This window comes from Garra rufa, chromosome 22 (assembly GCF_049309525.1).
Source record: "Garra rufa chromosome 22, GarRuf1.0, whole genome shotgun sequence".
In the NCBI taxonomy this organism is placed as follows: Eukaryota; Metazoa; Chordata; class Actinopteri; order Cypriniformes; family Cyprinidae; genus Garra; species Garra rufa.
The window spans coordinates 33,655,525-33,683,249 of NC_133382.1; the positions used below are offsets into that span (position 1 = coordinate 33,655,525).

Genomic DNA, 27,725 nt, shown 5'->3' on the forward strand with positions numbered 1-27,725 from the left:
AGGATTTTCCTAAAGAACAGCGGATTAACTGTTCAGGACAAACAAGGGACTCATGAACAACTATCACTAAAAAAAAAACAAAAAAAAACTGTGGATCATTCAGGTAGCAACACAGTATTAAGAATCAAGTGTACTGTATGTAAACTTTTGAACGGGGTCATTTTTATAAATTCAACTATTATTCTCTCTTGTGGACTATATGTAATCATCTTTTATGTGAAATATCTCATTCAGGTCAGTACTGAATAAAAAATATTTTAGGATTTAGGAAAATAATTATCATTTTGCAGATTCTGCAAGTTGTATCTAAACTTTTAACTTAGACTTTGTTGTTTTTATGTGAGATTTCCAACTCTATTTATGATCTATTATCAACTTAAGAAACATATTTTCATTAACCAATTTAGTGGTTGCTGTAACTAATGTAGACAAAATTTAACAGTCTATATACATCACTTGCATCGTAACATGCTTTGGTTTAGAAATGCTCTCTGATTTGGATAGTGCATCTCTGTTCTTCATCTAATAGACAGCAGGCTTTTGTTACTGGCTTAATCAAGATATCAGTCTAATCTTTCCATTGTCTGCACCGTCTCTCTATTATCATAGTGTCCTGCTGCTAATGCCTAGTGATGGCTGTACAAATATATATATGTATTTTAATCATATTTGAAGAGAATATGAACACATTCAGACTGAAATAATGTAGGGTTTTGGTTTTATTTATCAGGATTGTGGAAATGATTGGTTAATATTATTATAGGAGTATTACATCCTGGTCACGCAGCCTTAATTACATCAGTACAAAAAGGCATTTTTGCAAAACGTAATTTCAGATGACATTTTATGCAATTTTATTTGAACACTTTCTTGTTTAGAAGAACATGCACTGCAGAATAATGCACAACAAGAACAGACACATTTCATAAAGTACAGTCGTGGCCAAAAGTTTTGAGAATGACACAAATATTAGTTTTCACAAAGTTTGCTGCTCAACTGCTTTTAGACCTTTGTTTCAGTTGTTTCTGTGATGTACTGAAATATAATTACAAGCACTTCATACGTTTCAAAGGCTTTTATCGACAATTACATGACATTTATACAAAGAGTCAGTTTTTGCAGTGTTGGCCCTTCTTTTTCAGGACCTCTGCAATTCGACTGGGCATGCTCTCAATCAACTTCTGGGCCAAATACTGACTGATAGCAACCCATTATTTCATAATCACTTCTTGGAGTTTGTCAGAATTAGTGGGTTTTTGTTTGTCCACCCGCCTCTTGAGGATTGACCACAGGTTTTAAGATCTGGGGAGTTTCCAGGCCATGGACCCAAAATGTCAACGTTTTGGTCCCCGAGCCACATAGTTATCACTTTTGCCTTATGGCACGGTGCTCCATCGTGCTGGAAAATGCATTGTTCTTCACCAAACTGTTGTTGGATTGTTGGAAGAAGTTGCTGTTGGAGGGTGTTTTGGTACCATTCTTTAGTCATGGCTGTGTTTTTGGGCAAAATTGTGAGTGAGCCCACTCCCTTGGATGAGAAGCAACCCCACACATGAATGGTCTCAGGATGCTTTACTGTTGGCATGACACAGGACTGATCTTAGCGCTCACCTTTTCTTCTCCGGACAAGCCTTTTTCCAGATGCCCCAAACAATCGGAAAGAGGCATCATCGGAGAATAAGACTTTTGTCCCAGTCCTCAGCAGTCCATTTGCCATACTTTTTGCAGAAGATCAATCTGTCCCTGATGTTTTTTTTTTTGGAGAGAAGTGGCTTCTTTGCTGCCCTTCTTGACACCAGGCCATCTTCCAAAAGTCTTCGCCTCACTGTGCGTGCAGATGCGCTCACACCTGCCTGCTGCCATTCCTGAGCAAGCTCTGCACTGGTGGCACTCCGATCCCGCAGTTGAATCCTCTTTAGGAGACGAACCTGGCGCTTGCTGGACTTTCTTGGACGCCCTGAAGCCTTCTTAACAATGCAGTGGAAAGTTTTTTTCGGGATTAAGTTAATTTTCATGGCAAAGAAGGACTATGCAATTCATCTGATCACTCTTCATAACATTCTGGAGTATATGCAAATTGCTATTATAAAAACTTAAGCAGCAACTTTTCCAATTTCCAATATTTATGTAATTCTCAAAACTTTTGTCCACGACTGTACATAGGGTCATTTGTGATTATATGTCTTTTGTGAAAACACTCGGGTAGAGTAGAGTGAATTATCACAGTGTACTGTTTGAGATGAGAAAGGAAACTTGAAGGCCTTGGAGAAGAGACAGAGAGAGTGGGGGAGAAAACAAAAGGAACCGAGAGGTAATTGTACAGATTTTAAATCAAGGCCATTTCCCAAAGGAAGTCCTTTTCAACCTGCTGATGCAATTACCTTTGATTTCTACCTTTTTTTCCCCCTGAGTTCTCTCAGCACACATCGATATGTGTTCAGATTGTGGCCTGAGTTGAAAAGCATTAAAAACCCATACAGTTCCAGCCCTTTAACTGACCTCTGAATTAGACAGTCACATTCTGTCAGAGCAAAATCCTGTAACCCAATGAAAAATACATCCCAAGTCAAGAAATATGGAAAAAGCCTCTTGTTTGTGTGCAACAGCAAGGCTCAGTTATGCCTTTGTGTTGGCAGCAGCCACAATCAAAATCGCACAGAATAGGCCTATAGCTTCAATGGGGACTATGGTGCACTTATAAACCGGTCTATTCACATTTCGCTATCTGAGATCATGAGTAGCTTTGATTCAGCAGGGAAGGGGAGGGTTTCATTTCATTTCATTCCATTGCCATTCAGATCAAGGAAAAGGCAATCTGAAAGTGAATTACTCTGATCTGTCATCCTCAGGGGAAGCAACATAAAAAAGGTTTTGGTGCAGGATAGGGCATGTAGTTTATTACGCTCGACACCGAATCGTATGTCAAACGTTACCTCTTGCCAAGCAACGCTTTTCTTATTCTTTTGTTTATCTGAATATATGCTTGGCATTTCCACGATTTCCAGAAGCTCATGAGCTTTAATTTGAAAATGCTTTAATCTAAACAAAACTGCTGTTTGCTTTCTGCTTAGATGAAAGGCTATTTAATCAGTGATATTCTGTCTATTCTGTGTGTTGTAGTAGTTTTCAGTTTTACAGTATCAGCTTTTGTAAGATGTAATTAAACTTTCTATGCACTCTGCATTTCCAATTGTTTTATCCTCAGGTATATTCAAGCGTGTGAAGACATTATCCAGCAGTGATACACCGCAGTAATAACTTGTGCATTGTTTTAATTTAGACAGGTCTTTATTCTATAATTATGTATCTTGGGTTTATTACCTTTCTTGAGTTTAAAACCCTCATGGCTATATATAGAAGTAAATCTGAATATTTAATTAAAAGTCTTGATATATAGATACAAAACTGAATATATAAATGTCAATCATGAATATATGGAAGTATATCTAAATATATAGTTTAAAAGTCTGAATAAATAGAAGTAAATGTAAATAGTGAATATGTATTTATTATCCTGACTATATGTAAGTCTGTATGTAAATATTGTAAATCAGAATGTATGTTTATAAATCTTGAGTTTATAAATACAAATGTGAAAAAAAAAATTCGATATTTTATTATATATATATATATTTTTTTTTCAGAATTATTTTCATAATTGATTTACAGTTATATATCATTAATTTACATTTATATGTTCATATTTATAACCATATATTCAGATTTACATCTATATATATTTACAATTTAAACTTATATATTCTGATTTACATATATATATATATATTCAGACTTTTAACTATATAATCAGGTTTACTTCTGTATATTCACAATTTACATTTACTGTATATATTTCTGATTTACATCAATATATTCACAATTTACACTTATATATTCTGACTTATAACTAAATATTCACAATTTACACTTATATATTCTTATTTGCTTCTATATAGTCAGAATTATAACTATACAGTATATTCCGATTTACCACTATATATTCAGACTTTTAACTATTTATTCAGGTTTACTTCTGTATATTCACAATTTACATTTATATATTCAGATTTACATCTATATATTTTAGTGGTGGGCCGTTATCGGCGTTAACGTGCTGCGTTAACGCGAAACTCTTATCGTGCGATAAAAAAAATATCGCCGTTAATCTATTATCAAATTTGGGTTAGGAGCTGGGTCTAAACTACGCAAGCTATGATGACTTTCACCTTGATAGTTTAACGCGGATGTATACCGAATATGGTCGCGCGTTTAAGTCTCCTCCACCAAAACACAGACGGGATCGCGTCGTCCTCCATTCATGAAAACAGAATCTACTATAGCGCGAAATGCCACGTAAATTCGTCGTTTTTTGGATTCATAAATCAAATGTTGCTCTGTCACTTAATTCAAATCGCGATATGGACTAGTGTATGTGAAAACTGAAATGCAAAAAGACCGTTTTAATATGAATCTGATATGTTCCGTTTGCCTAGCTGTATGTATGCATGGCGGAGACGAGCTTTTACTACACGCATTCTGAAACCAAACACACGTGACGCTCCCGGTAATTTTTGGCATTTTCATCTCACATGAACAAATAAACTCAATCTCCCAAACTGCTGTGAGTGTCACTTTTACCGTTTCATTTGAGAAAACTAGCATCATATCATACTGTATACACAGAAACTTCATGGCAACCTGTCAAAATAAAAGTACGGTGTAACATGTAATGGGTTGGGTAGGTGTTGACGTTAAAAAAACACAATCTAATAGGTAGAAAAAATAATTTCATTGTTAGTTAGTTAGTAAACAGTTAGTTAGTTAGTTCAATCTAATTGAACATAATTTATTTTCATCAACAAATTATCATAGAACAGCTTTATGAGCTTTATGATCCATTCTCAAAGACTTACTTTTAGTCATTATTTGGGTAGCACACATATTCTGAATGCCTTCAGCAGAATTCAAATTAGCCATTTTAATCTAGATTAATTCCAAGATTTAATCTAGATTAATCTAGATTAAAAAAATTAATCTATGCCCACCCCTAATATATTTACAATTTACACTTATATATTCAGACTTTTAACTATATATTCAGGTTTACTTCTGTATATTCACAATTTACATCTATATATGCAGACATATAACTATTTATTATTATTTACATTTATATATTCAGATGTATAAATATATATTGATTTACTTCTATTCAGACTTTTAACTATATATTCTGATTTACTGCTATATATTTAGACTTTTAACTATATATTCAGGTTTACTTCTCTATATTCACAATTTAACTTTATATATTCAGATTTACATCTATATATTCACAGTTTACATCTATATATGCAGGCATAACTACGTATTATGATTTACATTTATATATTCAGATTTATAAATATATATTTTGATTAACTTCTAGGCTTATAACTATATACTCTGATTTACCTCTATATATTCAGACTTTTAAATATATATTCAGGTTTACTTCTGTATATTCACAATTTACATCTATATATGCAGACATATAACTATTTATTATAATTTACATTTATATATTCAAGTGTATAAGTATATATTGATTTACTTATATATTCAGACTTTTACCTATATATTCAGGTTTACTTCTCTATATTCACAATTTAACTTTATATATTCAGATTTACATCTATATATTCACAGTTTACATCTATATATGCAGACATAACTATGTATTATGATTTACATTTATATATTCAGATTTATAAATATATATTTTGATTAACCTCTATAAATATAGGCTTATAACTATATATTCTGATTTACCTCTATATATTCAGACTTTTAAATATATATTCAGGTTTACTTCTGTATATTCACAATTTACATCTATATATGCAGACATATAACTATGTATTATGATTTACATTTATATATTCAGGTGTATAAATATATATTGATTTACTTCTATATATTCAGACTTATAACTATATATTCTGATTTATTTCTATATATTCAGACTTTTAACTATATATTCAGGTTTACTTCTCTATATTCACAATTTACATTTATATATTCGGTTTTACATCTATATATTCACAATTTACACATATATTCTGACTTATAACTACATTCTGAATTACCTCTATATTCAGACTTTTAACTATATATTCAGGTTTACTTCTGTATATTCACAATTTACCATTATATATTCAGAAGCATATATGTGTCCTGTTTAATAAAATTCTGTATGATCTATTTTTTTTTTTTTTTCATTTTTAGATTTTAATAAATACAGGTCAAAATAAATATGTTGTTTCATTTTTACATGAGTATATATGTTGCATTGAATGATTGAACATTATTTCACTCATATTTTGAGTTTATTTGAAACATTAAAGTAGATATTTTACTTGCATTTAATGTTTTCTGTATATATAAAATCACATTTGTAAATTTCATTAAACGCAGACAATAAAATGTGACATCTCATCTTATATGTATCCAGTAGCATTCAGTGTGCAATTTTTGTGCCATTGTTTTTTATGAGAATATTTTATTGTACTACTTCTACTACTAATACTACTACTAAATAAAAACAACAACAAATAATTTAGCTATTTTTTCAAAGTGTACTAGCACATAGTTGACCTCAAATTTAATAGAGATGGATTAAAATTCCACGGAGTTCAAAATTTCATAGTTTTCAAGTGTGATAGTATTTCACAGCGCTGCTCTCTGCAACCACAGAGAGCCATTTAAATAGACCAACTTAATTACATGCTACAACAGACCACTCAACAGTAAAGACACTTGTGTGACACATCTAAAGTAAATTACACAAAAATATAGGGCAGATGAAGACAAAAAACATAATTGTAACATTTTAAGATAACCTCATGTTGTTTCTTGTTTACTTCCATGTCGTTCTATAGCAATGTTTAAGCACAACAGACGTTTTATCAGACACTTATGGATTATGAACAGTTCCACCGAATCTTGCTTTCCATAAAACAGTCTCTAAATGCTTTCGTTTAAAGCTGAACTGTCTCGGGGCCTGAGATTACAAATGATCTGGAATACTGGAGAATTGCTGCTTCTGTTTACGGCACATGCAATTCCGGAAGTTCGTAAAAGAACTTTGTCAAAATTACCATTCATTAAAAGTGCTATACAAATAACTCAGAATGGGATTAAATTGGATTAAAGTGAACTAAATGGAAATGATGAGACTCTTTCTTCAGAAGCCGTTGGAGCTGAATTGTACATTTTGTTCGTAGAATGAGGCAGAAAGTAGTAGTAATTGTAGTAATTTTGGAAGTCTGATGCTGTATGACACTGACGGCTATACCTGCTTAAAAATCTTTTATTATAAAAATAAGACTGCTTGAAAAACGTCAAAGTAGTGCTAAACTTGTTGACAGTTTCTTTCTGGACATCACAGTTTATAATATAATTTAATTATTTTATTTTAAATATTTGTACCTTTAGGTGTCATTGATTAGCTTCTACAGGTTAAAGTGAGTTTTATTTATTTTATTTTATATTATTTTTAATTGTATTTTTTATTTAATTTTAATTACTTTTTTATGTATATTTTATTTTATTTACATTTTTATACCTTTATGTTTCATTGATTGGCTTTTGTGGGTTAAATTGTGTTTTATTTTATTAATTTTTTTATTATTATTATTATTATTTTTTTAATTACTTTTTTATACCCTAAGGTTTTTATTGATTAGCTTTCATAGGTTAAATTAAGATTTTATTTTATCTTATTTTTTACATTTTATTTAATTTAATTTAATGTAATTTATTTTAATACAAATTTCTATTCACTTTTTCATACCTTTAGGTTTTACTGATTTGCTTTTTTGGGTTAAAATTGTCACGTTGGGAAGGAGGAGATCTAGGTCCAAATGCGGGGGAAGAGAATTTATTAAATAAACACAAATAAACAAACGAGCAACAAAACCAAAAGGCCAACACGGCACAACACGACTAGAATACAAACACACAAATAAACAAAACTGAAAACCAGGGCTAGGAGACAGGATCCGGGAAACACAGAGACAGACAGTACTGAAGACAGTGCAGCCAGAATGAGCAGTGAGACATGAGCAGCTTTAAAGTCTATATAATTGTGAACAGGTGTGAGTAGAGACAAGTGTAACGATCACAAGACAGGTGTGTACAATCAGGGAAGTGCAGTGCAAGGGGAACAGTGACCTCAGGTGGCTGAGGGAAAACCCCACAGCCCAGATCATGACAAAAATGTGTTTTTATTTAATTTAATTACTTTTTATATACCTTTTATATATACCTTTTATATATATAATTTTCATAGGTTAAATGGAGTATTATTTATTTTACTTTTATTTATTTATTTTTATTTTAATTACTTTTATATATATATATACCTTTAGGTGTCATTGATTAGCTTTTGTAGGTTAAATTGAGTTTTTTATTTTATTTTTTAATGTGATTTTTATTTTAAGATTTAATTTTATTTTTAATTTAATTATTTTATTTAATTTTAATTACTTTTTTATACCTTTAAGTTTTATTGATTGGCTTTCGTATGTTAAATTGTTTTATTTTATTTTTAATTTTATTTTCATTTAATTCTAATTTTTTTTTTATTTTATATACTTTTATTTACTTTTACTGTGACTATGCTAAAAAATAATCTTCAATATCCCAGTTTTATGACTGCAATTTTTTTTAAATACCTTTAGGCTTCATTGATTGGCTTTCATATTTTAAAATGTTTTTATTTGATTGTATTATTTTTTTTTTTTACATTTAATTAAATTTAATTAAATTTAATTTAAATAGTTTAATTTCATAAAAAAAAATTGCTCCATCATTTGTCTGAATTATTCCACTCTGCTGAAGAATAAGCTTCATGATGCCAATTTTGTAAAAACGATATGGGAATTTATAGATTTGTTGTTGTCTCATTTTGACCATAAGTGTGTGAAGTATCCAGTTAAATGTTATATAACGCAAAGCAAGCAGCATTTCATTGACCACGGTGTTTGCAGTGAACGTAGCGTCATATTACATCGCTCCCCAGCGTGGCCTCAGGGATTGATGCATCGTCTGCAATCATATTTGACATCATGATTAAGAATATTTGTCCAAATAATGGAGGCCATTATGACTTTAACAAGCTCTGCAATGTGTTCCATGAATGCAAGAGGATAGCGCTACATTGATCGGCTAGTAGTTATAGCGATTGGATTAGGCTGTGTGGAAATCAATACAACTTCTGTCCGGCTTTAGAGACCGGCCTTTTTAGAGAAGCAGAGACAGTAACAAAATAAGGTTACCCGCTGCCATCATCACCCAGAGCAGATGCCTTGGTGAAATAATCAGTAATACAATCAAGGTTTCTACCATGTGAGATGAGAAATCCTACTAGGCTGAGTAATCCAGTTTGGTGGGGATTTGGAGCCCATGCACTTCTCATTATCTGACGGCGCACAGTAATGTCTGGATTAGCTCCCCTCTGCCACAACAATGAATATTTGGCAAACCCCCATAACATCAGGAAAAAAGATGACCTCCAGCTGTAACACCATGACAATTATCCTTCTAACATTTTGATTGGCTTCCACTTTATTTATTTGTTTGCTTCTTTCTTTCTTTCTTTCTTTCTTTCTTTCTTTCTTTCTTTCTTTCTTTCTTTCTTTCTTTCTTTCTTTCTTTCTTTCTTTGCAGTGTTCAACTATTTATTTTATTTTGCATTTTTAATCCAACTTTTGTTTGTATTATTACACTTTTTTTATCTAACTTTTGTTTGCAATGTTCCACTATTTTATTCATTTTAATCCGACTTCTGTTTGCATTTTATTATTTTATTTTTAATCCAACTTTTATTTAACTGTTTTATTTTATTTTACTTTTAGTTTATTTTTTAATGCAGCTTTTATTTACATTTTATCCACTGTTTTATTTTATTTAGTATTTTTAATTCAACATTTGTTTGCATTGTTCCACTATTTTATTTTATTTTATTTATTTTTTTATTTAATCCAACTTTTGTTTACATTGTTCCTTTATTTTATTTTGAATCTTATTTTTAATATCTTATTTTATTTTTAATCTAACTTTTGTTTGCATTCTTCTGCTATTTTATTTTATTTTATTTTATAAAATTTTTAAAACTTTTATTTACCTTTTTTCCCGTTTTATTTTATTTTGTATTTTTTATCCAACTTTCTTTTCTTTTCTTTTCTTTTCTTTTCTTTTCTTTTCTTTTCTTTTCTTTTCTTTTCTTTTCTTTTCTTTTTCATCTCTTTTTTTTACTTTTTTTGCATTGTTCCACTATTTTTATTTTATTTTATTTTATTTTATTATTATTTTTTATTTTAATCTAACTTTTATTTACATTTTTGTTCTGTTTTATTTTATTTTTATTTTGTATTTTTTATCCAACTTTTATTTACATTGTTGCACTATTTTATTTATTTATTTATTTATTTTTATTATTTTTTATTTTAATCCAACTTTTATTTACATTTTTGTACTGTTTTATTTTATTTTGTATTTTTTATCCAACTTTTATTTACCTTTTCTCACTGTTTTTTTATTTTATTTTGTATTTTTAATCCAACATTTGTTTCCATTGTTCCACTATTTTATTTTATTTTAATCCAAATTTAGTTTACAATGTTTCACTATATTATTTTATTTTATTTTTAACTTTTGTTTGCATTGTTCCCCTATTTTATTTGACTTTTAATCCAACTTTTATTGACATTTTTCCACTGTTATTTTTTTAATCTAACTTTTGTTTGCATTGTTGCACTATTTTATTTAGCCTTTAATCCAATATTTATTTAAATTTCTTCCACTGTCTATTTATTTATTTTATTTTATTTTTAATCCAACTTGTATTTACATTTTTCCACTATTTTTTTTTTATCCAACTTTCTTTACTTTTTTTTCTTTTCTTTTTAATCTAACTCTTTTTAATCTTTTTTTGCATTGTTCCACTATTTTATTATAGTTTAATTTAGTTTGTTTTGTATTTTTAATCCAAGTTTTGTTTGCATTCTTCCACTATTTTATTTTATTTTATTTTAGTTATTTTTTTAATCCAACTTTTATTTACATTTTTTCCACTCTTTTGTTTTATTCTATTTTAATCCAACTTTTATTTACATTTTTGCACATTGTTAGTTCACAATTCCTAATTCCCTTACTAAAGTTAGTGTATTCAACCTTATTGCAGTATTTCCATAAACAAATAAATGAATGAAAAATCAGGGAAACATCTTAATAGGCTTCTTACCCACAGGTGACATCTCAGGTACACTAGCCGTGTAAGGCCCTTCCAGGAACTTTGGCTCATTGTCGTTGATGTCCTGCACCTTGATGACAAACTCCGACTCTGGTTCCAGCGGTCGGTTGGTGTCGATGTCCACCGCTTGAGCTCGTAGCGTGTAGTAAGGCTTCTCCTCTCGATCCAGACTGCGTAAAGCGTGTATGTCCCCGGTGATCTGGTCGATGGTGAAGATGGTTCCAGCGCCTTCGCCTGAGAGAGTGTATTTCACTGCACTCTCCCCTTTATCCAAGTCAGTGTGTAACTAAAGGAGACAGAAAAAATAATTGTATAATATATGCATCTAGACTGAGTGGTCAAGATGTTGTAAAATTGTATATTTGGAGTTGCAAAACATTGCCTTATTTTCCCCAAATATTGCAAGTTGTTTCAGAATGTGTTTTTATTCAATTAGTGGAAGAAACCACTGAATGGAACTGAAGCATGCACAATTGCAAAATGTTATAATTGCAAGCGAAGAATCAATGTAGACGAAGATTACAGTACTTACACAGACAAGAATAGCTTGCATAATGTTTAAACCTCACATAAGAGTCTGAAGGTTTATAATGCAATTATTTCTGACAAAAAAAAACTTTAGGGTTTAGTCATTGACTTCACATTTCTGCATACAGTACTTAAGATTTCTTTTGATTTGAACTCTGAGGATCTGATTTGCTCTGTTAGCCTGTAGGTAGATGAACCTGGCCTAAATCTATTTGCACAGTATGTTGTGTGTCTCTCTCTATTTTTCGCTTTGCCCAAATCCCCCACTTTATTTATTTATTTATTTATTTCTTCTCCGATTTCCTGCCCTCAAGCTAGATTTTACTTGCAGACTTGCCATGCTAATCTTGAAGGGAAAAAAAAAACTCTAAAATTGACTGATGCTGGCAAAATTCAGATTTTAAATAGTTTTGATAATATTTTCAGTTTCAATGCATGTCTATGACCACCAGACTTTATACGTGTGCTTCTTTTTTTATTCATTTGAGTTTGAATTTTGACATTTGGATTGAATTTTCCACACACATCATTTTTCTTTGGAAAGTAAATGTCTTTTGAAATGTATTTCATTTTATTTTTTACATTTATTTATGTATTTATTTTACTGCAGTTATTAATTTAATTCTGTTTTCAATTCTACATACATTCTAAGTTATTTTAATATTTTATTTATTTACTTATTTTACTGCAGTTATGAATTTAATTGTTTCGAATTCTACATACTTTCTACATTCTTTCAATATTTTATTTTATTTTTAAATTGTATTTATTTTACTACAGTTATAATTTTAATTCTGTTTTAAATTCTGCATAAATTCTACATTTTCAATATTTTATTTCATTTTTCATTTTTATTTTTTTACACAAATTCTACATTCTTTCAATATTTTATTTTATTTGTTTTAATTTTATTTATTTTACTGCAGTTATGAATTTAATTTAATTTTCAATTCTACATACATTCTACATTCTTAAAATATTTTATTTTATTTATTTATTTATTTTATTTGTTTTACTGCAATTATGGATTTAATTGTTTTCAGTTCTACATACATTATACATTCTTTCAATGTTTTTTTTTTACATTTTTTGTATTCATTTATTTATTTTACATATATTCTACATGCTTTCAATATTTTATTTTGTTTATTTATGTATTTATTGTACTGCACTTATGAAATTAATTGTTTTCAGTTCTACATACTGTCTACATTCTTTCAATATTTTATTTTTTATTTTATTTATTTCATTCTGTTTTTATTTTTACATACATTCTTTCAATATTTTATTTTATTTATTTATATTTTACTGCAGTTATGAATTTAATTATTTTTTAAATTCTATGTACATTTTACATTCTTTCAATATTTTATTTTGTTTTTCAATTTTATTTATTTATTCTACATATATTCTACATTCTTTCAATAGTTTATTTATTTTTACTGCAGTTATGAATTTAATTATGTTTAAGTTCTACATACATTCTACATTTATTCATTTATTTATTTTGTTTTATTTATTTTGCTGCAGTTAAGAATTGAATTCAGTTTCAATTTGACTTTACATTCTTTCAATATTTTATTTTCAATTTTATTTATTTATTCTACCTTCTTTCAATATTTTATTTTATTTATTTATTTTTCTGCAGTTATGAATTTAATTCTGTTTTCAATTCTACATACATTCTAATTTTTTAAATATTTTTTTATTTTTTTATTTTACTGGTTATGAATTTAATTCTGTTTTCAATTTTACATACATTCTTTCAATATCTTATTTTTAATTTTATTTATTTAATCTACATATATTCTACATTATTTCAATATTTAATTAATTAATTAATTTATTTATTTTACTGGTTATGAATGTAATTCTGTTTTCAATTTTACATACATTCTTTCAATATCTTATTTTTAATTTTATTTATTTAATCTACATATATTCTACATTATTTCAATATTTAATTAATTAATTAATTTATTTATTTTACTGGTTATGAATTTAATTCTGTTTTCAATTTTACATACATTCTTTCAATATCTTATTTTTAATTTTATTTATTTAATTACATATATTCTACATTATTTCAATATTTAATTAATTAATTATTTTATTTATTTTACTGGTTATGAATTTAATTCTGTTTTCAATTCTAGATACATTCTATTTTTTCAGTATTTTATCTTATTTTTTAATTAAATTAATTTATTTTATTTTACTGCCATTATAAATTTAATTGTTTTCAATCCTACATTCAAACCGACACCGCATTTGCTATCTCATACATTCCGTTTCAGTTCAGTCCAATTCCATTTAAATTAAGGTGAACTGGATTTGAATGCAGTCTAACCAGTAATACTGTTCATTATTTTATAGCATATCAGTGCTGTAAAGTGTTATTAATCATATGCATATCTCTCATCTGAGGGAGCATCAATCAAAGATTGCGCCGAAGTTGTTCAGACAGTCAAGTTAAAAAAAGCTTTTGTTTTCCCCAATCTGCATAATATCTAGAGCGCACCGTAAATCAGAAAGAGAGCTTAATTATCAGCCTGCTTCATTGTCATATATCTTCACATTCAGAAATGAATAAAAAGAAAGAGAACAGGGGGACAGAAAAGAAAAGAGAGATTACAAAAGAGCCAAAACTCGGCAATAATTCCAGTAATAACTAGAAGTGGAAAAGTTAGGTGATACTAATTAAAAACTGAATTAGCATAACAATAGCAATCAATTACACAAAAGGGGTTCATGTGGCGACTGGGTCCTTGAGAAACCTCACGATTATCCACACAGAACTGGTGAACATAGAACATATTGTCTCTGTTTGATGATGAGTTCAGGCAAAATATAAAACAAACCGGACTAAGCAGCCTTCCCAGATGCTCATTATGTTCTCAGAAGAAACACTTACTCTTATTTTTTTCACACACACACACGACAAGTACAAACCGTTTAGCATAAACTGACAAGCACACTAGAGTGATAAAGTGAGAAATATGTGTTTACACGCAAATTTCTGCCAAATCAGAAAAAAAATTGAAGGGGAGAAATAGAAAGCATGGAGAGGTTAAGTGCGTACTAGGGTTGTCACGATTCCTCAATTCAATCCGAGTAATTGATTTTTAAAAATCCTGATATTGCATTTTGCCCATGTCCACTAATACCGGAAGTGGCGCATTTCATTGACAAGATTCCTTGAAACGCATTATTAAACTGTTTACCAAGGCTGCATGATATATAAACCTATTTAAAAATCACAGTAAAGCATAATGGGTTGTAAACGTGCATCTCAGAGCGACTGTGCTATAATAAATGCTGCTCCACACAAACATTATTTACATGTGTGGAGCAACTCGAAATTTATCTCTGCATATTGTTGTTAGTTTCGGTTTATTTTAATGTTTATCTGGAAACTTAACTTGCACCATTTTATCAGATTTGTAAGGTAAATCAATTATAAACCTACATAAACACAGGAGAATACATTTGTATCACGATTTACCTTCACTTTAACCCTTACTCTGAGTTTATATGTTTCGATGTCCACGTATTCAAAAAATAATTACAGTGGCTGTAGCATTTCTATTGTAAAGAAATGACCAAATATTAAAGACTAAGTGGACATTTGACCTAAATGTTGCTTAGTCAATATTAAACAAAGATTAGATCGCAGTAATGTATGAAAACAATCGTCAGACTGTTGGCGCCCTCTGCAGTCATTTGTTGTAGTGCCTACATTATGTACATTAGCTCTATTGTTTATAATACATTATGTATTTTAGCAGTTTTGATCAATAAAACTATATGATTACTTGCTTTTGATACTTTATATGAACAAATTTTATACACTTAGGCCCATTTTTATTGCTACAAAAAAAAAAAAAACTAAATATAACTGTGGTTCAAGTGCTTTGAGGCATTTAAGCACATTTGCAAAAAGACATTATGTAGCAAGCCTTTTTTTGCAAATACAGGTAGTTTACCATAAATATTATGTTTTGTAATGTTAATGACTGTTATAGCGCAAGCTGTGGTCCGATCTCCTTAAAACTTTGCGTGCTTGTTTAGAATCACCTGTTGCATGTGCTCACCAGGTTTCATGAAGTTTTCAGTTTTCCTTTAGGCTTTATAGGATTTTAGGTAAATTCGGACAGGCCCCTTTTCTTAAATGACCAGATTAAAAACCCTACGACTAGTTCTCAATCATTTAACAAATGATTTGATTAACAGCAAAGGTTCTAGAGGCAAAGTTGTCCGGAATGAGGAGTTCTGCCATATGATAAGAATATTGCATGCATGTGCAAAAACCATGCAATGCGGAACCGTTTTTTTGCCCTTGAAAAATGTGATATCGCCCCCCCGGTGGCTGATTTATTTCAAATTTCTCTTTTTGGTGCCATTAGTCAAACAGGCCCACATAGTTTAGTTCCAGTCGGCCTGTTAACCAGGTCTAATAGGCTCAAACTTCATCAGCCAATGGCGGTCATGTTTTTTGAGATATGCAAATGTCCTTATAGACACTTGTGGCACTTTGGACCAAAACCTTGCACAGCGATTTTTATGTTGATAGGACAAATGTTTTTTTTTTTTTTTTTTCCCCTTATAGCGATTTTTGTCCTGAAACCTCAGACTGAGATCTTAAATGTTCTGAGTTTGGCGAAGATATCTCATTTCGTTGAGGAGTTATAGGCATTTTATTAAAAGTGGCCATGACCCTTTAGAATGTTTTGGTGTCCCTTTGCTACGGTGAGTTGAAAGTTCGACTTAAAAAAAAAAAAATTATTGATATTCGCTCACCAGAGAATCTTTGCACTGGTGTGGTTCGATTGGGCAAAAAACCTAGGACTAGTTTGCAAAAGTTCCAATGACACAAGACACTTGAGCCTACAACTTATGGTGCTACCACCAAGTTTCAAGTCTCTATGACTTACGGTTTGGTCTGCACAATCAGTTTTATGTGGAGATCGCTGATCTGTGACAATTCTAGCAATTACAGTAGGGTTTCAATTATCCAATTACTCAGTTAATCATCAGAATAATTGACCAAGTACTCGGTTACCAAAGAATCATTAGTGACAGCTCACCAGTGGATCCTCTGCAATTAATGGGTCCCGTCAGAATGAGAGTCTAAATAGCTGATAAAAACATCACAATAATCCACAAACCATCAGTTAAAATTCTCTGAAATGAAAAGCTGTTTTTAACTTCAAACCATTGCTTTTGGCTAATATATATGAGTCCTCTATGCATAATATTGCTTTCTAAAGTGAAAAATTCATCTTGTCTGAATCCAGAGAGAAATATGCACAGATCAAGCACCGATTACAAGTGGAAACGGCTCAAAACAGTTATAAACAAATATGTTTGTGGATTTAGATGTCAGAGGATAATAGTGGATAGACTTGTTTGCACTGAAGGAATCGTTATTATGGATTACGGACATGATTTTCAAATTTATTTACAAACATGAAGCTTTTCACTTTACAAGACATTAAATGATGGACTGAAGCTGTGTGGATTACTTGTGGATTGTTGTGATGTTTTCATCAGCTCATTCTGATGACACCCATTGACCGAAAAGAATCCATTGGTGAGCTAATGATATAAAGATCCAATTCTTCAAATCTCCTCAGATGAAGACACAAACTCATCTAGCAAATTTCTGGCCTCATGCATCAGCTTAACATCTTCTTTGCATATAGTGCTGTTATACAGAAAGGCTTAGACCTCTATTATGCTATTTTGAGCTTAAATATCTTGGTTAAAGATAAGCACTGGGTTTTACATGTTATTGTCTCAGTCAACAGGTGCTGAGAGAGAGCAACAGTCAAATACTGGGCTCCTCTCACAATAGGGACAATTAGAGGCCTGTTCTATCGCCTGCGGATTCAATAGGGTCCTAATATACTTGAGGAATAAATAAAGGCTCTATTATCATTCGGAGCCATACGCGAAGAATCAACCTGTCAAAATGACTTCTTCAGCAGTGTTTTTAGTGGTTACACAACCAGTAATTATTTAAAGCTGTGATTCTTTCAGAGAAGATCAAGAGAAGCTTTTTTAAAAATGTGTTTGCCTGCTATTTATAGTGATTTCTCATTGATCTGTTAGTGTGCTTTCATAATGATATGTGTGGTTTACCAGATCAGCTCTCTACATGTGTGTTTCTGTGTTTAAGTGTGTGCATGATCATACGGTTCGCTACATGATGTCTGGCCAGTAATTAAATGGATGTTTGGTTTGCAAAGGATATGTCAGGATATTTCTTACACACCAGGATACCGAAACCCCTTGAGGACCAGCGTTCCTGCACACTCGCTGCATGCTAATATAGTCAGACCGGTCCTAAACACTCAGCCAATTCAGTTAAATAAATACATTCCCCAGTGCGCAAGGAGGCTGAGAAAACCAGCACTAGAGTCATTTACTCCAAACCCGTGTGCATATATATGTGTTTATGGATCTGTTTATGTGTTTATGGATGTGAAAAGGCGACATCTGTGCAAGAGGATAAATTTACGACTGTGTGTGTGTGGTAAAGTCCATTAGGGGTGGGCGGTGTGACCAAAATCTTATATCATATGTGGATTTAAAAAAATATATATATTTAGAGTATATGTGAATATGGAAGCCTGTTTCTGTCACTGAATAAAAAAATAAATAAAAAAGGTTATTGTGACTTTTTGTGAGTTTATATCTTGCAATTCTAACTTTATAACTAACAATTGCGAGTTAATATCACACAATTCTGAGAATAAAGGCAGATTTGCAAGTTTTATATCTTGCAATTCTAACTTTATAACTGGCAATTGTGAGTTAATATCACACAATTCTGAGAATAAAGGCAGATTTGCGAGTTTATATCTTGCAATTGTAACTTTATAACTCGCAATTGTGAGTTAATATCACAGAATTCTGAGAAAAAATTCAGATTTGTGAGTTTATATCTTGCAATTCTAACTTTATAACTCACAATTGTGAGTTTATCTCTGAATTCTGAGGAAAAAGTCAAATCTGCGAGTTTATATGTTGCAATTCTAACTTTATAACTCGCAATTGCGATTTTATATCACACAATTCTGAGAAAAAAGTCAGATTTGTTAGTTTATATCTCGCAGTTCTAACTTTATAACTCACAATTGCAGGTTTGCCATGCAGTTCTGAGAAAAAAAATCTGATTTGCGAGTTTTTATTCACAATTTTTTAACTTTTTAACTTGCAACTGCGAGTTCATATCACACAGTTCTGAGAAAAAAAGTCGGATTTGTCAGTTTATATTTCGCAATTCTGACTATAACTTGCAGTTGCAAGTTTATAACTCACAATTCTTCACACTTGTGAGTTGTAAACTCACACTTGTAAGGGGAAAAAAGGTAGAATTGTGAGATAAAAAGTTGCAGTTAGCTTTTTTTTTATTTTTTATTCAGTGGCAGAAATGGGCTTCCATATATGCATGCATAAAAGATTATTAATTTTGTATATTTGGAAGAAGTCTCTCTTGCTCGCTAAGGCTACATTTATTTAATTAAAAAATACGGTCAAAACAGTCATATTTTGAAATAATATTACAATTTGCAATAACCTTTTTCTATTTTAACATATTTGAAAATGCTAATTTATTCCTGTGATGCAAAGCTGAATTTTCAGCAGCCATTAATCCAGTCTTTAGTGTTGTGTGATCCTTTAAAAATATGCTGATTCTGTGCTCCAATTACTACTGATGCTCAATTATTAATATTTGTTCTCAGTTATTTATAATGTTTTTTTACTATTAACAAGTTTTTTTCTGCTTAATTTGTCGTGAAAACTGTAATACATTTTCTTTCAGGATTCTTTGAAGAATAAAAAGTTAAGAGGAACAGCATTTATTTAAAATAGAAATCTTTAGAACATTAAAAATGTCTTTATTGTTACTTATGATCATTTTAATGCATCCTTTTTTAACTTCAAACTTTTTAATGGTATAGTATCACAGTTTCTAGCATTTCTATGTTTTTTCAACATTTATTATAATAACACATGCATAAGGTAACATAAGAGACGTTTGACCAGTTGTAAAAATATCATCAGTTGCTGTAGGAATGGCTGTAATGGGTCAGGAATATTCATCAATGGGTATGTTGAGATCAGGATGTTTTACATACATCATGTCTATAATGTTGACAAAAATAGGGGAATGGAAGCAGGGCTGTGTTTGTTTTGTTAGCGTATGTGTGTTTTGAGCAATGGGGCAGAGCCATAGTGTTTGTCACATTTCTGGTGCTCTGGGGTGCAGATTCACTGGAAACCGTGAAAGCGGTCTCACACTCTTGTAGTTTGTTGTACAGTTCGCTGTTTGATTATGTGGTACAGAAAGAAAGCGTGAGAGGTTTTTTTTGTGAGCTTTGTTTTTGCTCATGAGGTGGAATACTGACGTGCTTCTGAGTGTTTTATGAAACAAACATCAGCCCCAACAGATGGAAGCAGTCTCAGGTGAATAAACGGCTGATCTAATCACAAGCAATTAAGGAATACTACATTGTACTTCCGCATCAAAACTGCAGCAACACACTTGCATAACAACTAGAACAAAAGAAAAGAGGAAAAGCTGCCTATAAACAAACAATCAAAGTCCGTCAGGCTCAAAGGACAAATCTGACAGTAGCTTTTCAAATTAATGGATGTGTGCTGATAACAACCAAAGAGCACAAATATTTTGTTCTGTGCTGTTTTCTCATCTATCTATCTATCTATCTATCTATCTATCTATCTATCTATCTATCTATCTATCTATCTATCTATCTATCTATCTATCTATCTATCTATCTATCTATCTATCTATCTATCTATCTATCTATCTATCTATCTATCTATCTATCGTTCTAACGATTGTTCTATTTATCTATTTATCTATCGTTCTATGGTTCTATCATTCTATCGATCGTTCTAACGATCGTTCTATTGTTCTATCTATCGTTATATCGTTCTGTCCATTATTCTATCTATCGTTCTATTGTTCTGTCCATCATTCTATCTATCGTTCTATCATTCTGTCTATCGTTCTATCTGTCATTCTGTCGTTCTGTCCATTGTTCTATCTATCTATCTATCTATCTATCTATCTATCTATCTATCTATCTATCTATCTATCTATCTATCTATCTATCTATCTATCTATCTATCTATCTATCTATCTATCTATCTATCTATCTATTCTATTGTTCTGTCTATCGTTCACTCGTTCTGTCCATCATTCTATCTATCGTTCTAACGATCGTTCTATTGTTCTATCTATCGTTATATCATTCTGTCCATCATTTTATCTATCGTTCTATTGTTCTGTCCATAATTCTATCTATCGTTCTATCATTCTATCATTCTATCTATCTATCTATCTATCTATCTATCTATCTATCTATCTATCTATCTATCTATCTATCTATCTATCTATCTATCTATCTATCTATCTATCTATCTATCGTTCTATCGTTCTATCGTTCTATCGTTCTATCTATCTATTCTATCTATTCTATTGTTCTGTCTATCGTTCACTCGTTCTGTCCATCATTCTATCGTTCTAACGATCGTTCTATTGTTCTATCTATCGTTATATCATTCTGTCCATCATTCTATCTATCGTTCTATCATTCTGTCTATGGTTCTATCTATCATTCTGTCTTTCTGTCTATCATTCTATCTATCGTTCTGTCTATCATTCTGTCCATCGTTCTGTCTATCATTCTGTCTATCGTTCTGTCTATCATTCTGTCCATCGTTCTGTCTATCATTCTGTCTATCGTTCTGTCTATCATTCTGTCTATCGTTCTGTCTATCGTTCTATCATTTTGTCCATCGTTTTGTCGTTCTGTCCATCGTTCTATCTATCGTTCTATTGTTCTGTCCATCGTTCTATCTATCGTTCTGTCTATCATTCTATCATTCTGTCTATCATTCTGTTCATCATTCTATCGTTCTGTCCATCGTTCTATCTATCATTCTATCCTTCTGTCTATCGTTCTGTCGTTCTAATTTATTTTATTTACTAAATCTATCTATCTATCTATCTATCTATCTATCTATCTATCTATCTATCTATCTATCTATCTGTCGATCTATCGTTCTATCTATCTATCGTTCTATGGTTCTATCATTCTATCGATCATTCTAACGATCGTTCTATTGTTCTATCTATCGTTCAATCGTTCTGTCCATCATTCTATCTATTGTTCTAACAATCGTTCTATTGTTCTATCTATCGTTATATCATTCTGTCCATCATTCTATCTATCGTTCAATCGTTCTGTCCATCATTCTATCTATCGTTCTAACAATCGTTCTATTGTTCTATCTATCGTTATATCATTCTGTCCATCATTCTATCTATCGTTCTATCATTCTGTCTATCGTTCTATCTATCATTCTGTCGTTCTGTCCATTGTTCTATCTATCGTTCTGTCTATCATCCTGTCCATCGTTCTGTCTATCATTCTGTCCATCGTTCTATCTATCGTTCTATCGTTTTGTCCATCGTTCTATCTATCGTTCTGTCCATCGTTCTGTCTATCGTTCTGTCTATCATTCTGTCCATCGTTCTATCGTTCTGTCCATCATTCTATCTATCGTTCTGTCCATCATTCTATCTATCGTTCTGTCTATCATTCTGTCTATCGTTCTGTCTATCGTTCTATCGTTCTGTCTATCATTCTGTCCATCGTTCTATCGTTCTGTCCATCGTTCTATCATTCTGTCCATCGTTCTATCTATCGTTCTGTCCATCGTTCTATCCATCGTTCTGTCCATCGTTCTATCTATCGTTCTATCGTTCTATCATTCTGTCCATTGTTCTGTCTATCATTCTGTCTATTGTTCTATCTATCGTTCTATCGTTCTGTCTATCGTTCTATCTACCGTTCTATCGTTCTGTCCATCATTCTATCTATCGTTCTGTCTATCATTCTGTCTATCATTCTGTCTATCTTTCTATCGTTCTGTCTATCATTCTGTCCATCGTTCTATCGTTCTGTCCATCGTTCTATCATTCTGTCCATCGTTCTATCTATCGTTCTATCGTTCTGTCTATCGTTCTATCTACCATTCTATCGTTCTGTCCATCGTTCTATCTATCATTCTATCGTTCTGTCTATCGTTCTGTCACTCTAATTTATTTTATTTACAAAATTTATATTTTAATTCAGTGAGGATTAAATAAATTAAATAATGTTGCAAAAAAATCTGTAAATATTTTTATATGTATAATACAATAATAATATTAAATCTAAAATAAATTGTAATAAAAAAAAAAAAAAAATATATATATATATATATATATATATATATATATATATATATATATATATATATATATATATATATATATATATATATATATATACATTTTAAGCAGCACAACAATTATTTTTAACATTGATAAGAATTTTTTTTTTCTTAAGGCGATTCAGCATATTAGATTTATTTTTTTAAGGATCATGTAATACTGATGACTGGAGTAATGATGCTGACAATTCAGCTTTGCATCACAGAAATAAATTGTGTTTTAAAATATATTGAAATAGAAAACAGTTTTTAATTTAAATTTTAAAAAAAAATATTTCACAATAGTACTGTCTTTATTGAATTTTTGATCATATAAATGAAACCCTGATAAACATTAGACATCTTTCAAAAAAATCAAACCATTTTTACATATCCCTTTTCAACGATAATTTGTATGATATTCTGCGCAACTTTTACTGTAAAAATCATAATTGTGATCACTGATAGCTGACATCAGTAACATCTGTAAAAAAAAAAAAAAATGCAACAAATCAGCCTGGTTGTCGTAGTGATATTTAGCATTTTAATTATGTGTAATTTATAAGAAGTACCAGCTTGCAATTAATTGACTGATGCAAGATAGCCAGGCTTTAATGCTTCTACACATGACAGATGAACACGTCTTTTTTTCCCTCGCCTATATCTAAATTATACTGGGAATATGGATCATAGTTCAAAATATTAATAAGCTATATGAACAAGTTGAAGGAAAAGTATTAAAAAGCAATTTTACTTTCAAGCCAGTAATATCAGCTCACTCTGAATTCATCTGGCCTCAATGCAAGGAGCGAGCGATACTGCTAGGAACATTAGCGGTTTTTAACTATCTTCGGTGCACTTCAAGCAGAAATCTCATTATTATAAAAGTTGGATTAAAATATGTGGAAGGTATTATATTGGCAGTGCAGATAAATTACATCGTTATTCCCTTTTTCCTTAACCAACCTATGTCAGCGCATTTGTCATCTGTGGCATGCGTTAACACTGCAAATGTCTGCTTTTCTAAATGCATTCAGAATGGGCCGCTGTATTGCTAGCATTTCAAATGCATAATTTGGGCCCGAGTTATCCGTACAAATGACTTCACATCTGCAGAATTAGTTTGGCATCAGGTTTTTGTGAGCTAAACGACACGCGCTTTGGGAGGGGTGAGGTTACTGCAGTTTGATTGTTTCCAGTGTTGGATTATTGTGGTGCTTGGGTTTCCTGCATGCAACCGACACCATTTTATGGTCATTTTGGATCGTAATTCTTTGAATGTAATCATGAGTTTGGATTAAGTAACTTTTAAACTGGATTCAGTGTTACACTGAAGGCATTGATTGTCTTCACAGTGTTTGTTATGAAGGATTGCGTATCGCACAATGCTGCACACGGACGTGAAGGAGCTGTCATGTTTAGAGCTATTGAATAACATGTTTTCTATAGAAGCCAATTGTAAGTAGAACAATTCCACAAGACAAACTTTGAATGTTGGCTTGACAACAATAGTCAAGAAGAATTGAGTTTTGAAGGTTGTATTTCCCTGGTATTTTCTGAGGACTTCCGTACAGCATTATGACATTGTATGGATGAATGGATAGAAGTTTTCAATAGAACTATAGGCAGTTTCAAGGACTATTGTATTTTCCACTACAGGAAAACCATAAGCCTGGCTAGTTTGAAAATGTGTAGATGATATAGTATGTGTCAGAACAGGTTTACACCAGTTTTAAGAGGTGTAGTTTGAAAACTGTTGGTGTTGTTACAATTAGAACAATTCATGGGAAGTCTATAGGCTTTTTTGTGATTTTTATTTTTATGCTTTGATCACATGCCACAAGGCAGCATTAATTACAGTCATAGGTTTTCAGTGGAAGTCTATGAAGTTTCACTAAAAAGACAGAAAGAACATTTTAATGGAAATCTATAGGGTTTTGATCATCCATCCATTCCATGAATACACCTTTAATCTTTGTTCATTCCATCCACTCATCCATCTATTGTCATCTAAAGATCCATCTATACATCTTCATGGATCAATCTATTCATTATCCATCCACCCACCCATCTATCCAACCATACATCCATCAATCCACCAGTCTATTTTCATTAAAGGATTAATCCATCAATCCATCTGTTGTCATCTAAAGATTCATCCATTCTTTCATTTGTTGTCATCTAAGGATCCATCCATCATCGTCCATCCAGTAAATAACCCTTTAAACTTTGTTCATTCTATCCATCCATCTATGGATCCATCCATCTTTTGTCATCTATCAATTCATCTACTGTCATCTAAGGATCCATCTGTCTGTCCATCTATTATCATCCATCCATCTATTGTCTTCAAGGATCCATCCATTCATCATCCATCCATTGTATAAATAAACCTTCCATCCATCCATCCATCTACTGTCATCCTAAGGATCTATCCACCCATCTATTGTCATCTAAGGATCCATTTACCCATTCATCCACTCATCTATTGTGATCTAAGGATCCATCCATCCATCCACCCATCTGTTGTCAACTAAATATCCACCCATCTGTTCTCATCAAAGGATCCATTAATTTGATGTCATCTAAGGGTCTATCACCCATCCATCTATTGTCATTTAAGGATCCATCCATCCATCCATCCATCCGTTGCGAACTAAGCATTCATCCATCCATCCGTTGTCAACTAAGCATCCTTCCATCCATCCGCTGTCAACTAAGCATCCATCCATCCATCCATCCATCCATCCATCCATCTATTGTCATTTTAGGATCCATCCACCCATCTGTCTATCCATCTATTGTCATTTAAGGATCCATCCGTCCATCAATCTATTGTCATTTAAGGATCCATCCATCCATCCATCCGTTGCAAACTAAGCATTCATCCATCCATCCGTTGTCAACTAAGCATCCTTCCATCCATCTGCTGTCAACTAAGCATCCATCCATCCATCCATCCATCCATCCATCCATCCATCCATCCATCCATCTATCCATCTATTGTCATTTTAGGATCCATCCACCCATCTGTACATCAATCTATTGTCATCTATAGATCCATCCATCCATCCATCCAACCAACCGTCCGTCGTCAACTAAACATTCATCCGGCGTCAACTAAGCATCCATCCAACCATCCGTCGTAAACTAAGCATCCATCCATCCATCTGTTGTCAACTAATCCATCCATCTGTTGTCGACAAAGCATCCATCCATCCATCCATCCATCCATCCATCCATCCATCCATCCATCCATCCATCCATCCATCCATCCATCCATCCATCTGTTGTCAACTAAGTATCCATCCATCCATCTGTTGTCAACTAAGTATCCATCCATCCATCTGTTGTCAACTAAGCATCCATCCATTCATCCGTCGTCAACTAAGCATCCATCCATCTGTTGTCAACTAAGCATCCATCCATCTACTGTCATCTAAGAATCCATCCATTCATCCATTGCTATTTATTGATCAATTGATCAATCAATCCATTCATCCATTGTCATCTAAGAATCCATCCATTCATCCATTGCCATTTATTGCTCAATCGATCAATCAATCCATTCATCCATTGTTATCTAAAGATCCATATGTCCCTCCATCCCTGATCAGTTAGAAAATATTTATTAGGTCACAACAGTCCGTGCTGAGTTTGGTGGATTCTTCTTAAAAGCTCTTGGAAAAGTTATATTTACAAATGTTCGTCTCTTTATAAAACCTTGCTACGTTTGATTTTGAGAAACCAATATAACCAATGCAGCAACAACTGCGACTGCCCTGTGCTCGCTTTATTTATAAGCAGTGCCTCATTTCCTGAAACATCTGAGCCCGAGCTTTGTGTGTAAGCATGGCATCCCCACAGCATTAACGTTCATCACACTACAGGGCTGTAAACAGCCTTATCAGGTGCACATTTCCAGTCATGCTCGAGTCTCATTAAATGCGCACAGCTGACCTCTCTTTTAACCAAGCTATGTCGTGAGACACACACAGGTAAAGATTGGCCTGTTTAAGATAAGCTCTCCAGCGCAAAATCCATTATTATCTGCTGCTGTTTGCTGTCAGCCTGCAAGGTCAACCCTAGATGAGGAATTCAGAAGAGGCTCAATCTGGCTTGGAACAAATTTGGTGCAGAAGCAGCACTTCTGATCCCAGCAAGGTCAAGTATTACTTGAGTGCTCAAGTGTACTGCTGCATTCTGGGTGCTAGACTATTCATATTGTATAGAATTATCTCCCGAATTCATGTATTTGCATTCATTTGAACTTGAGGCAAAAAACATTCATTTATGAGCAATGATGTTCTACAACCTAATGTGTTAATACACATGACCCCAATAGCCCAGTATTCTCTTTAGAGAGATTTTGAATGGATTTAAAGTTTTTGATCAATTTTTTTCCAGAAGAGATCTTCTAAATGTGCTGTAAGTAAACTTTAGGACTACAGTATATAGATTACATTCAAACCTCAATGTCAGCCTTTACACAGAACACATCCATAGATGCATGGTGTGCTTGACCATAAATAAGACCAGTTAAGTGATCCATGGCAATGGTCCTCAAAACCTCTGTTAATGCTTTAGACATGCTTGGTGAAGAGAG

General features: G+C 31.9%; 1 protein-coding gene across 1 annotated transcript in view; it reads right to left on the minus strand.

Moving 5' to 3' along the window:
• The window catches only part of cdh12b (cadherin 12b), a 200,587-nt gene that overhangs the window by 76,258 nt on the left and 96,604 nt on the right, over positions 1-27,725 (minus strand). The window contains exon 3 of the mRNA XM_073827921.1: positions 11,288-11,582. Within this exon, the coding sequence (XP_073684022.1) occupies positions 11,288-11,582 (295 nt within the window). The remainder of the gene's footprint in view (positions 1-11,287; positions 11,583-27,725) is intronic.